This window comes from Taurulus bubalis, assembly GCF_910589615.1.
Source record: "Taurulus bubalis genome assembly, chromosome: 17".
In the NCBI taxonomy this organism is placed as follows: Eukaryota; Metazoa; Chordata; class Actinopteri; order Perciformes; family Cottidae; genus Taurulus; species Taurulus bubalis.
Window position 1 is genome coordinate 21,323,642 of NC_136605.1, and position 14,517 is coordinate 21,338,158.

General features: G+C 40.4%; 2 protein-coding genes across 3 annotated transcripts in view; both read right to left on the reverse strand.

Annotated features, from left to right (window-relative positions):
- Window positions 1-2,478: 2,478 nt before the first annotated feature.
- Window positions 2,479-13,211, reverse strand: LOC306749993 (uncharacterized protein). Of its 2 annotated transcripts, XM_079233360.1 has the most exons (5): window positions 12,911-13,211; window positions 6,848-7,292; window positions 6,308-6,407; window positions 5,531-5,593; window positions 2,479-2,800 (listed from the first exon to the last, which is right to left on the reverse strand). In XM_079233360.1, the coding sequence occupies exons 1-4, from the start codon at window positions 13,139-13,141 to the stop codon at window positions 5,560-5,562; spliced, it is 810 nt and encodes a 269-aa protein (XP_079089486.1). In that variant the 5' UTR covers window positions 13,142-13,211; the 3' UTR covers window positions 2,479-2,800; window positions 5,531-5,559. The 2 variants fall into 2 exon arrangements, with proteins under 2 accessions (XP_079089486.1, XP_079089487.1); XM_079233361.1 differs by lacking the exon at window positions 5,531-5,593.
- A 600-nt stretch (window positions 13,212-13,811) lies between these two features.
- jmjd6 (jumonji domain containing 6, arginine demethylase and lysine hydroxylase) overlaps window positions 13,812-14,517 on the reverse strand; it is a gene marked incomplete at its 5' end in the record, with an annotated part of 5,812 nt that continues 5,106 nt past the window's right edge. The window contains one exon of the mRNA XM_079233480.1: window positions 13,812-14,517. This exon is cut by the window's right edge and continues 1,211 nt beyond it.

A 14,517-nucleotide genomic window follows, 5' to 3' on the forward strand; every position in this document is an offset into this window, starting at 1 on the left:
TACAAGACAGTTATTTTGAGATGTTTTTAAATATTTAATGAAAACGTCAATAACTTTTATCAACTCTTCAATAATAGAAAATAAAGAAAACATTTTATTTTGAGAGAAAAGTTTTTCTAGTTTAAGAAGTTACATTTTAAAGTAATTATTTTTTTTATCCTAATTTTATAAGAAAATAATTCCAAACCAATAAAAGTCTTAAAACACTACGTTACCCAGAATGCAACACTTGCAGTTGGTATAAAAGCTCGCTCCTGAAGACGAACTTCCTAAAAAAAATTTCAAAAGAATTAAAATAAAAATATTTTGAGAATAAAGTTGATTTTTTATTTTATTTTTATAACAATTTTGTGAATAAAGTTCGACATTGTTAATATTGTGATTTTTACTAAAATGTAAAAACTTTTAGAAAGTTATAATATTCTGAGAACACAGCAAACATATGACAATTCCAAATAATTACATAACAAACTTTCGAAATAAAATTTAAAAAAATCTAAATTTGACTTTATTCTTAAAAGGATTATCGTAATTTTAAAAACATGAAACTTCATGTTCATCGATTGAGTTTTTTAATATATGCACTAAATAATGAACAATACTTTTATTAAATAAATATAAATGTAATGTATCAATTAAATAAAGCTCTTCACCAATATTAATACAAATAAATCAGATAATAATAAAACATTTGAACTCAGAGCGAGTAGAGCTTCAGCTGCTCCTCCACCTCCACCTGCTCCTGGTGCTCCTGCAGCAGCAGGAAGATGGCCGCCAGCTGCTCCTGTTGCACCCTGGGAAGTAACACACACACACACACACACACACACATATATAAATATATAAATATATATATATATATATATGTTAATAGAAAAGTTATTTTGAAAGAAAATCAAGATCAAGAAATAAAAAGGTACATTTTGAGAATATCATATCTTTTGCTAATGATACATTCTAAGCATAAAGATGAAAAGTAAAATAAAAAAGTACAAAATATTGTAATTAATTTGATAAATTAAATGTAAAGTCCTCTTTTTTTTCAAAGAAAGCTTTGTTGACTTTTCTCCTGAGAAGTTCATTGGTCCTTTTCTTCTGAACACAATGAGATAAACAAGCTTTTAATACATTTTGATGAAATTGAACCAATAATGATGCACAGAAGATTTTGTAGGAATCAGACGCAGCGTTTAGGAAGATATGGCAAGAATGTGTTTTTCACCAAATGATGGAAAATCTAAATAGGCGGAGCTTATCGAGCCAAAGTGCCATTTTGAAGCATTCAAATCATATCAGAAAACTAAATATTTACCTTTAAATGTGTGACAAGTTTAGTTACGTTTCGAGCATGTTTAGCTCCTCAAAAGCACCTTTGTTGTTTACCATGAAGGATGGGTCGCCACGGCAACAGCGTTACATGGAAACATCAAAAGCTTTGGGGGCTGGCGTCATGAAAGTCTTACGTTTGTGTAGAAGTAATCTGATGTGGATCTAATCGACCTACTGAGAGAAGCAAGCCAACGTATACGAACGTGTACTTCCTGCTGCCATTAGGTGGCGCAATGACTCTAATTAAAAAGTAGACATCACATGTCTTCAGGCCTGGAGTCTCATCAAACATGTGAAGCTTTTTTTCTTTTGAAGTTTTCCCTGCAAAGGTCTCAACATCATATTCCCAGAATTAGAAATCAACCATATTTAATCTCTAGGAGTTTGTTGGAATACAACGCCTGGAAACAAGGAAAGTGCAAAGATTGGGGGATTCACTGCAGCGCCCCCTAGTGTTTGAATATTATGAAAAACATTGGGTACGTTAAGGGACACGATGTCGACATGTTAGAAAGTTTGTGAGGATGCGCCAAGTGATTTGGAAGTTATGTGTATTGACATATAAAGCCACGCCCCTAAGAGGTTATTGGTGAATATCTTCTAAACGCAATGAGATATCAACAAAGATCCACAGAGTTTCAGATTTTTCACGTTTAGGAGTTGGCAGGAATGTGTTTTTTACAAAATTCAAAATGGCGGAAAATCTAAGTAAGTTTTTTGGAGCTTAATGCACAATGGAACAACAGAACATGTGTAAAGCCAAATGTAAGGTCAATCAGTCAGAGGTGGCAAAAATGGATCGCTTTCACAACTAAAGCTATGTTTTTAAACTTTTGCCTGACACCCCAATCAGATTGTGTGGAAATTTGGAATAATGTTGGTTTAGCCCAAGCTCCTCTTTACCAGAGAGAATAATAATAACAGTAGAACAACAAAACGTCCTCCGCTCTGACTACGGTGCTCGGGCCCTAACAATAATAATAACAATAATAATAATAATAATAATAATAATAATAAGTCAGAAACAATCGATGTCGGCGTGAAACTGGATTTAAATCCAGAATATTTTCACCGAAATCAAAATGAACTCGTGGAATAAAAACAGAAAAACATTGTTTTGGTTTCACACATTTATTCTTTTATTGCACGTTTCAACGTTTCAGCTGAAAACACGACGGAGGAGTTCATAAACTCACAAACTCAAACTCATAAACTTATAAACTCACAAACTCAAACTCATAAACTTATAAACTCACAAACTCATAAACTTATAAACTTCATACAATCGTTCATAAGAAGCTGAAACAAAACAAGAGAAATCTCAATAAGCTCAACGCTCTGATGATTAGGCTCCTCCCCTTTTCCTCTGGAGCCTCTGCGAGGCCGAGATGAAGCTCGTCTTCGTCAGATGAAGCTCGTCTTCATCACTGACGAAGACGAGCGCAGGCGTCCGGCGTCTCACTCTGGAGCTCTGAAGCAAAGAGACAAAGTCCAGGATTCAGATTAATACGATTAATAAAATGAAATAATAATGAACATTTACCACAAAGTTTAAACTATTCAAACATTATTAAATATAAACTTTTACATGATTGTTTTCTGTTTCAGGCTTAAGTTTGATCATATTTTCATATTTTGTATCATTGCTATGAGTCACATGATGAAGTAACGCATCATATTTATTATTGACTCAATTACAATAAATACATGAATGAGAGAAAAATGAGAGATATTTTCTGGGAAGAGATTTTATGTGTGAAGTGATGAAAAAAAATAGTTTTAAAGTGAAGTTATATTTTATATGTTTATTTGTTCTGATTGAAACAGAATTCATCTTTAAGAGTTCAGTTATTCATAAACATTCAGGTTCATTTAACTCGTTAGACTTCTCAGCCAATCAGAGCTCAGGTCAGCTACAGGTAAACAGGTAAACATCAGTTCACAGCTGGAGCTGAAAACAACAAACAGCTGAGTTTTCATTGAAAGATTCAGATAACTCACCGTTAGCTGAGGTGTTAGCAGCATGCAGAGTTAGCAGGTGAGGCCGACAGGTTAGACTGACAGGTGAGGCCGACAGGTGAGGCCGACAGGTTAGACCGACAGGTGAGACCGACAGGTTAGACCGACAGGAGAGGAGAGACCGACAGACAGACAGGTGAGGGGATACTGGAGGAAACAAATGAAGTAGAGGAAGCCCTCGGTCCTGAGAGAACCGATTTAACAAAAAGTTTGTAACAAAGCTTCTTGTCATTAAATGTTATACCGTTGGAAAACCCGTTTATTTACCTTTTAAGCGCTGCTCCGTGTGGGAGGAACATGCCTCTGTGGAGGAACATGCCTGTGTGGAGGAACATGCCTCTGTGGAGGAACATGCCTGTGTGGAGGAACATGCCTCTGTGGAGGAACATGCCTCTGTGGAGGAACATGCCTCTGTGGAGGAACATGCCTGTGTGGAGGAACATGCCTCTGTGGAGGAACATGCCTGTGTGGAGAAACATGCCTCTGTGGAGGAACATGCCTCTGTGGAGGAACATGCCTCTGTGGAGGAACATGCCTGTGTGGAGGAACATGCCTCTGTGGAGGAACATGCCTGTGTGGAGGAACATGCCTGTGTGGAGGAACATGCCTCTGTGGAGGAACATGCCTGTGTGGAGGAACATGCCTGTGTGGAGGAACATGCCTCTGTGGAGGAGCAGCACAGCTGAGGATGACGGTTGCATCCATGAAAAATTTGCCAAATCATCTCTGCCGAGCAGCTGGTTCTGCTGCTGTTGACTCTTGTTTGGAGCTTCTGGACCCCGAAGCTGCTTCATTGGAGGAAATCTCAAAGCAGAGAAAGGGAGATGAGATTCTGCAACCAGCAGCAATCCCATTGCCAACACGTCTGGTTTCTCCCTGGTTACTGATAGCCTTCAACCATCAAGCCACCAAACAAGAGTCCATAGCAACAGCAGAACCAGCTGTTCGGCAGAGAAGATTTGGCACATTGTTCATGGGCGTGGCCGTCATCCTCAGCTGTGCTGCTCCTCCCACAGAGGCATGCTCCTCCCACAGAGGCATGCTCCTCCCACAGAGGCATGCTCCTCCCACAGAGGCATGCTCCTCCCACAGAGGCATGCTCCTCCCACAGAGGGCTGCTCCTCCCACAGAGGCCTGCTCCTCCCACAGAGGGCATGCTCCTCCCACAGAGGCATGCTCCTCCCACAGAGGGCATGCTCCTCCCACAGAGGCCTGCTCCTCCCACAGAGGGCATGCTCCTCCCACAGAGGGCTGCTCCTCCCACAGAGGCATGCTCCTCCCACAGAGGCATGCTCCTCCCACAGAGGGCATGCTCCTCCCACAGAGGCCTGCTCCTCCCACAGAGGGCATGCTCCTCCACAGAGGGCTGCTCCTCCCACAGAGGGCTGCGTTTAGAAAAGGGAAATAAACAGTTTTCCAACGGTATGCAATCTATTGCCAAGAAGCTTTGTTACAACAGAGAAATAATCTACCAAACACAAATTTCCGAACTTTTTTCCGATGTTAATGTCCAGATGTCCTGAGTGTGTTTGTCCTCCAGGGGGCGCTCACCTGCTACAAGAGGGATTATAAAGGCGTCTCTGATCTGCTAAACATATGAAGAAAGTCTTTTAACTTGAAACTATTTCATAGAGAATAAAAACAAATTGGATTTATTAAAGTTATGTTTGTGACTTTCATTTTGAAAAGAACGGCAAAAAAATAAGTTTTTACTCTACGGTGGTGGAGGAAGTATTCAGATCCTTTACTGCAGTCAAAGTACCTTTTACCACACCGTAAAAGTACTATGTTCCAGTCGAAGTACACAGTAAATACTGTAAGCAGGTAGTATTCAAATTACAACCTTTAAAACAGAGAATTTCTGAAAGGACTTTTGTATTTTACTTTACTCGAAAAAACATCAATGTGAACTACTTCCTTTGTGTACTTATATAAACACAGAAGTATTCTCTGTGTAGTATGGGACGTAGTCTGTGTACTAGTACTACGATGGAAAACGTGTGTTTGTGGTTCCTCTTAAAGGTTCCTAAAGAACCCGGTACGTTCTGAAGGAACGCCTCTTCCTCTCTGGTGAGTAGACTAGTGAGTACTCTGAGTACTCTGAGTACTCAGAGTACTCAGAGTACTCAGAGTACACGGTTGGATGAGCAGAGATTCGTTTTCCAGTAAAAACTCGACCTACCGAGTTAAATGTGTTTCTGCTGAGCTTCATTACAGAGAAGTCAAATCAGACGTGAACTCAATCCTGAAAAGATAAAGTGGAGGAAGTCACAAATACACAAAACACACGGGAAATATACAAGAAATATACACAGGTACTACACACAGGAAACACAGGAAATACACAAGAAAACACAGGAAATACAAAGAAAATACACAAGAAAACACAGGAAATACTTAAAACATAATATTATTATTATTAATCATAATATTAACTATTATTACTCATAATTAATATTGAATAATAATAATGTATAATTATTGCCTGATTATAAAGATAAAAGTCTAAAGAAATTTTAAAGATTAGAGTTTAAACTTAATAAATTACACTAATATTATTAGAATAAAAAGCGCCCGTAGCTTCGCAGCTCATCTACGATCTTTGAGCATCACGACTTTCAGACCTTCAGACAACGTAAAACTCAAAAGGCTTTTTGTCCGTTCTGGGCTACTGTAGAAACACGGCAGTGAAAGAAGGCGTAGATATAAAAGACTTTCACTTCGCCAACAATTCTTCGTGTCGGGTGAATATACACAGATTAATACACAGTTATGAATATTATGTTTCACTGCTGCCAATGAGTCGCCCTAAATGTGACGCACTGTCCCTTTAAGAGGCGGGAACGTTCAGGTTTAAACGCTCGTTATTGGTTTTGCTCTCTTTGTGTTTTCTTGCTCTTCTTCTCTTTAAGGCGTCACTCTCTGGCCTCAAGGTGGCGCTGTGACCGCCTGAACTCACCTGTGCTCTTCGTCAACCTCCTCCTTCGTCATCATCGCCTCGAACTTGCTCTGTTTCTTCCCTGAAGTGAAGTTCACTGTGTCTTCAGCTGCAGCCGGGTCTGAGAAAGAGAGAGTACTTAGTACACAAGTACACAGGTCTGAGAACAGAGAACAGAGTACTTAGTACACAAGTACACAGGTCTGAGAAAGAGAGAGTACTTAGTACACAAGTACACAGGTCTGAGAACAGAGAACAGAGTACTTAGTACACAGGTCTGAGAACAGAGTACTTAGTACACAAGTACACAGGTCTGAGAAAGAGAGAGTACTTAGTACACAGGTCTGAGAAAGAAAGTACTTAGTACACAGGTCTGAGAAAGAGAGAATACTTAGTACACAAGTACACCAAATTATTGCCAAATTTCCCCTTGGGGATGAATAAAGTATATATATATATATATATATATATATATATATATATATATATATATATATATATATATATATATATATACATACATACATACATACAAATATTGATCAGAGGGAGAATTCTTACCGTTGTCCAGGATGGCCTCTGGTTCTGGTTCTTCTGGTTCCTCTACCACAGGTTCCGGGGTCGGCAGGCGGTCCTCTGTAGAACCAGGGATCAGCTCAGGTAAGGACTGCTCGACTTCAGGTTCAGGTTCAGACTCGACCACGGGCTCTGGATCAGGCACAGGTTTGGGTACCGATACCGGTTCTGGGTCTGCAGCTAGTTCTGGGACAGGTTCTGGCTCTGGGATCGGTTCTGGGACAACTTCTGGTTCTGGGACAAGTTCTGGTTGAGCCTCTGGTTCTGGGACATGTTCTGGTTCTGGGACATGCTCTGGTTCTGGTCGAGTTTCTGGTTCTGGGACATGTTCTGGTTCTGGGACATGCTCTGGTTCTGGGACATGTTCTGGTTCTGTGACATGTTCTGGTACTGGGACAGGTTTTGGTGCTGATACTGGTTCAGGGGCGACCTGGAAAAGACAAAAGGTTTTTAAACCGGTTGAGTTGAAGTGACTCGGCGGTTTGTTGATGAAACAGAACCCAACATGGAACCCGTCTGGCGCCGCTAATTAAAACCCGAATGCCGAGAAAAAGAAACAAAAACCACGTTCAAGAACCCGCTCGCTGACCTTTGACCTCTGACTGTCAGCTGCAGATCCTCGTTGAGGATCAGCCGCCGCCTGCAGCTGACAAATAAAACCCTCTTCAGGGTCCGCTGACCGGGCGCCTCCCCGACAGCTGACAGCTCACATGTGTATAAATATACATTTATATACATGTATGTATAAATATACATCACTTTAATGGCTGTCTGTGAAGTGCTGAGTTTGCACAGTTTGACATGCGAGCAGCAGATCTGGTTTCTGTGGCGTTGCAGCAGGATTCACAGGTTAGAAGAACTCGGTTGAAGGAAAATAGAAGAAAAAGGAAGCTGCGTATTTTATTAATTTTATCATTCTTTAAAAAAATCACGACAAACAAATGTGGAAGTTTGGCTCCATTTTAACTTGTTTCACTTCATGAAGAAACGTGAAACACACAAAGTGTTCAGCGTTAGCTTCTGGTCCCGTTTGCCTGTAAAACGCGTTAGCTAGAAGTTAGCTTCTGGTCCTGTTAGCCTGTAAAACGCATTAGCTAGAAGTTAGCTTCTGGTCCCTTTAGCCTGTAAAACGCATAAGCTAAAGGTTAGCTTCTGATCCCGTTAGCCTGTAAAAACGCGTTAAGTAAAAGTTAGCTCTTGGTCCCGTTAGCCTGTAAAACGCATTAGCTAGAAGTTAGCTTCTGGTCCTGTTAGCCTGTAAAATGCATTAGCTAGAAGTTAGCGTCTGGTCCCGTTTGCCTGTAAAACGCATTAGCTAGAAGTTAGCTTCTGGTACATTAGCCTGTAAAACGCATAAGCTAAAGATTAGCTTCTGATCCCGTTAGCCTGTAAAAACGCGTTAAGTAAAAGTTAGCTCCTGATCCCGTAAGTAAGTTGTATAAACTTAGAGTTTGCTTAAGTTTAAAGTTAGCTTCTAACTAACTGTAATTAAAGTTAGCATCCAGGTCCCGTTATCTTAGGTGATTAGCTCGGAGTTGTTAGAGGTTGGCTAGCAGCTTCCAGTCTTAGGCTAAACACATTCTGGACGTGAAACTGAAATCCATCTTCTCATCAGGAAAAAACTACAACTATATTTTGTTGTAGTTGTAGTGTATACCAAAATGCTGAGCTAAAAACAAGTTTGTGTTTTTGTGCATTTAACGGCAGAGAAGAAGAGCCGAGCTCTGGTCCACGAAGAAGACGCCGCAGTTCTGCTGATGACTCAGAGACCGGCGGAGGCTTCAGGCCCGGCTGCATGGAAGGACTCCTGAAGGTCTCTGGAGATCTCTCACCGGATCGGCATCCATTAGCCCGAAACCCTTCCTCTGAATTCCTGAGCTCTGAAACACCAAACAGCCGACTCGCTGAAACAAAGTCTTCAGAGTCACGAAGCCGAGTCATAAACTCATTCTATGACTCAGCAGGATGATGAACGGTCTTCTTCGTCCAAGCCGAGGCCTAAATTGGTCAAATATGTGCAACACGAGTTCCTGCAGCGATGACGTCGAACATGAAGACGAGACTTCTGCCAAGAAGACAAAACGCACTAAACTCACTTAAACTAAATATACAAAGCTTACTTCTGGTACTTAAAGTACATTTCGCTGACAAAACCTCTGTACTTTTACCGAGGTAACATTTTGAAGTAGATTAAACTGTGCTCTGTTTATCTCTACTTCAGTAAAGCGCATGAGTACTTCTTATGCATTGAGACATAAAGAAGATGAACGGTCTGTGGACGTAAACATGCTTTCATTTAACACGTTGGAGTGTTACAGATAGAAGGAACGCCGTCGTGCTGCAGAGACGGAGGAGACGGATTCCTGCTGCTGAAACAGACTCATTGTTCCTCTGAGCTCAGCGCTCTGACGCCAACTCCATTTATGAGAGGAACACTTTACTGCAGGAAGCATCTGGAGGATTGTTTGCAGAAAAAACATCTGCAGAGAAAGTCTGCAGGTAAACGTCTGCAGGGACTTTACTACAGTAAAGGTACTCTCAGCACACGGTAACAACACTCTGTTCCAGTGAAATGCTGCGTCAGTAAAAGTGTATAGTATAACTCATCACATTAAGTTTGATGAAGAGTCCTCTTGGTTTCCTTGGAGGAGTTAAAGTCGTTACTAGAAAGAGCTTCTGGAGAAACAGCCTTCAGACCAGAGAAAGACCAGGATGAGGCGTCGGAGCAGAGTAACCAGGACCAGACCGGACCAGACTTATGTTCTGCTCCACTTTCCTCCTTCAAACCTGCTTGACCACGTGACCATGTGACCATGTGACCATGTGACCTCGCTCACTAACGAGGCAGAACAAGCAGAGCGACTGACCACCTCCGGTTTCCTTCAGGACCGCACATCGTGTTCTCACACGTGGGTTCAACGTGTCCACTGGAGTCTCACTGCAGCCCGGTGACCTCTGACCTTTCTGCTGTAACTCTAGATGAGGACATGTGAAGCACATGAATGTCAGGACGCCACTTTGGGCTCCGGCTCTGATGGCGAGAAGCCGGCAGGCCGTAAATCTGACAGGAAGCTGGGAACAGATGCTTCACCCAGCAGAGACCAGTCTGGAGCTACTGGGAGGAACCGGGCTCACTATATATATATATATATATATATATATATATTCAAAAATGTATTTCAATTTACATTCTAATTTTATTTATATCTTTCAATTTATATTCTAAATGTATAATCTAAATTATATTCTAATTTATATTCTGATATGCAATTTATTCCTTGACTTCTGACAGAAGTGAACAAATAAGTTATTTCTAGACTAGCTAAATATTATATTATTTTACAGATTTTTATGATATTGATCATTAATCAGTCTTCATCTAAACAGGAGATGAATGACTTTGTGTTCGACGGCGACGGCGTCACACAAGAATACGACTCTGTCTCCGCTCCACAAACGCCTCTATGTGTAGACAGATCTCCCATGATGCACTGTGTGCATCGCACACAGTGGAGGTTATGAGAGTCCACAAGGCTTCCACAGCAGAGACAACAGTCAATTTATTACGGAAGTAAAGACACAAGTAGAAGTCTGGATGGTTGTCTTCTGTCAACTACGACTCCCAGGGTGCATTTCAACTACAAACAGCCAATCACAGAGCTTCACATTCGGTCGTATGTGAAGTGAAGCTAACGAAGCTAAAGATCACACTTTGTAGCGAACTGATAAAAAACCTTCATGGAAGTTAATTGCAACATTTTGCTTTAAAAAAAAAGAAAAAAAGATGGCGTCGGTCAAAACTAAGAAGGCGACGGTCAAAACCAAGATGGCGACGGTCAAAACCAAGATGGCGTCGGTCAAAATTAAGAAGGCGACGGTCAAAACCAAGATGGCGACGGTCAAAACCAAGAAGGCGACGGTCAAAACCAAGATGGCGACAGTCAAAACCAAGAAGGCGAAGGTCAAAACCAAGATGGCGTCGGTCAAAACCAAGATAGCGTCGGTCAAAACCAAGAAGGCGACGGTCAAAACCAAGAAGTGTTACACTGAACAACTCATCTGTTAGCACAAGCTCAATGTAACCGTTAGCTGTTAGCAGCTTTGCTAAATAATGAAGCTAACGAAGGTTCACTTAGGTACCTGATGATGCATTCAGGTGTTATCTAGTAAAATGTAGTGTTGGTGATGAACTAGAATAATCCAGATGTTGAATCCACATGAATATAAAATAGATATTAGAGATGAATTATGATGTTTAACTTCCTAACAGCTCTGAGCTCATTGTTACACTTCATCAACACCAAGAACGACTATCACATCATTATTTACTTATCATGTGAATTGTGTGTTTTTATTAAATGTATATAAGAGTTGCTGGTCTCTGATTGTTGTCGGGTTCAGAAGCTCACATGAAGCCACGTGAAGGCGACACGCGACACCTCCGACATGCACAGGTGTAAATATAGGACGCATGACGGCCCCGAATAGAGCCGCCCGGCCGCCGCATGTCGGCACATTCCTGCAAACCAAACCACGGTGAAACTTCCAGCACGGTCACGTGACTTCCTCCTTGTTAGCTTGTTAGCCTGTTAGCATAAATCACTCTACACAAGTGATTGATGACATCATCGCTGCTGAAGCTTTGTGGCAGTAAAGGAAATAATATGATTCATATGTGATCAAAAATGATTTAAGATGAAACAATTAGCCAGTTAATTAACAACAATGTAAATACAATACATGTCACATTTTACAGCATTCTAACAATACCTTCTTTTTTTTTTAAAACATACAAACATTAGTCAAGCATAGACACCAATTTTCACAATATTTCTAGCATTTTTGAGCTGAAATTACAAATAATTTTACAAATGACTAGTAAAAAAAAAACAACTAGAGGCTAGCTGTAACGGGGCACAAACGTTTCCTTTCCTACCTCCTTACTTCCTCCCCCCTTGCTCGTACCAAACCCGTCTCAACTACACACCTGCTCACAATGCTAACGTGCTAATGTTTAGCAGGTAGAATCTTCACCGGCTTAGTTTAGCACGGTAGCATGCTAACTTAAGCTAACGTTAGCCTACAGTGGCTAACGTTACTGACGCTTCATGAAAAGTTAGAGGATCAATTAAGTTTATTCAGTTCATCCTTTGATATTATAAATATTCAAGTGTTTTAATTGAAATAATATTTAGTTTAGTGTTAAAATAATTACTGAGTTTCTTTATCGTTTTATTATATATTTAATGTGTTTATATAAATTGTCCGTTTTAGTACAATATACATTTATTCGGACATATTTATTTATATAATTTATTGCTGAAGTAGAACATTATATGTAATTAAATGTATATAATATATATTGATTTAATGTTTACAGCGTTAACTACGTTCTACTCTGTAATCATCTTAAAACATGAGTTATGTGTCATGTAGTTTATTATCATAATGAGATTCAATTGGAACGATGAGACAGATAAAGTACAAAAACAAACAAATCCAATATAAATATTCAAATATATTGAATTGACATTTTAGAAGAATTATTTATTTATTTAAATACGTTTAACTATTTATATTCTGTAAACCTGAAAGATCAATACATGTTTGGAAAGAAGTGTTGAGGTTGGAGAGTTTCTATATTAAAGACTTTATGAGGAATTGAAGAATTAATCTGAAACATTCTTCTGGAAATAAAATCTCTCTCTCTCTCTCTCTCTCTCTCTCTCTCTCTCTCTCTCTCTCTCTCTCTCTCTCTCTCTCTCTCTCTCTCTCTCTCTCTCTCTCTCTCTCTCTCTCTCTCTCTCTCTCTCTCTATATCTATATCTATATATATATATATATATATATATATATATATATATATACACACACACTCTTGAATTAATTTACTTAAAAACTTATTCTGTCTCCTGTAGAACTGAAGAATTTATGTAATAAATTAGTTTGTGAGAGGAAAAAAAAAGAAAAGAAAAAAGTTTCTGTAACTTCAGATCGCTTTAATCGATCAGATTACTCTTTCATCAGTTGATCAGGATCGACTCTCACCTGGAGCTGCTCGGCGGCTCCCACGTCCTCCACCGCCGGGGCCGGAGGCGGCGGCTGGGCCAGCGCTCTGGACGGAGGGACGTCGTCTCCGTAGCCGACTTTGGGCTTCTTGTCCCCGGCCGACGGGGCCGCGGCGCCGGGCTTCTTCAGCAGCGACGCCGCGAAGTAGACCGCGACCGCCGTGAAGAGGAGGGCGGGCAGCAGCAGACTCGGGTCCAGGATCAGGTCCATGGTGCCGGGCGCAGGGTGCGGGCGCGAGGGGGGTGCACGGAGGAGAGGAGAGAGCGCGTGCGTGTGTGCGCGTGCGTTGAACAGGAGGCCGGTGCGTGTTGCTCGGGCTGCGGTCACACACACACTGAGCCGCGGGCTGTCCTCTCCAGCTGACACGGGCACGCTTTCAAAATAAAAGCCCGAGCAGGACATTACTGCAACGCAACTTAGGTTTTCAGAATAAAATAGTTTTAGATTGAACTTCCTGTTAAAATACTTTATTATACAATTATCTACTAAGTATTACTCCACTACATGAGGTTTTAGTCCTCAGTACTTTTTACTGTACTACATATCAGAAGTACATGTTGTACTTTTTACTGTACTACATCTAAGAAGTAAATACATTACTGCATTTGAGAGATATAGCACTTTTATATATAAACTAAAAGAATACTGCAAGTTAATCGAAAATGTTACTCATTAAAAGTATCAGTGAAGTAGTATTACCAGCTAAATGTACTTCAAGTATGAAAGTAAAAGTACCCTCTTCTCATAGAACATTGTATTTGTCTGTGTTTGTAGTATTTTAATGACGTATTTTAACGACTAAACGTTGATTTTTGATGAGACAACCAAACGAGCTTGTTGATCTCAACGTTAAACAAAATTAAAGAACAAAGAATTCATAGAAAAGATTTTATTGACCAACAAAATTAAATCCATCACATGGGTTCAGTGAGATCCACCACTTAAACTGATCCCAGATCAGCGAGAGGCCCTGAAGGCACCACGTGACCGACCTCACAGACCAACGCGGTGCCTTCAGGCGCACAAACAAATGCGTCAGTCGCACTGACTGACGTCTTCAGAGGCACTTGAGTTTAAAGCCACCGGAACCACGGCTCCATTCAGAGGGTTCTGGGTTCTAAGGAGAGAGCAGACAGACGATCAAAAGCCCGATCAATAGCCCGATCAATAACCCGATCAATTACCCGATCATTAGCCCCGTCCCTTTTTACATCTCAGGAATCGTATTCTCTTCGGGAAAACAAGAAGTTTGAAGTCATCATCTGTTTTCTAAACGATCGGCTGTTTAATTATTATCAATATTTTTTAATAGTTTTGATTAACCCGCAGACTATCATTGTTTTATTGGAATGATATTTAACATTATTGATGAGTGTGATATCATTCTCCAAACAAAGGTTTATTTTTCTACTAACGTTTCTTCATCATGTTTTATTAAGCCGATCATCTTCTTAATCAATAACTAGTCTGAATGCCCTTTAGCAGCTGGAGTTCAGGTGTTATTACTTATTCATGTTCTGGGGTTAATCTGCGATCTTTAAAAACATCTTCAAACGTCTCGTTCTGTTGCACCAGCGCTCCAAAAG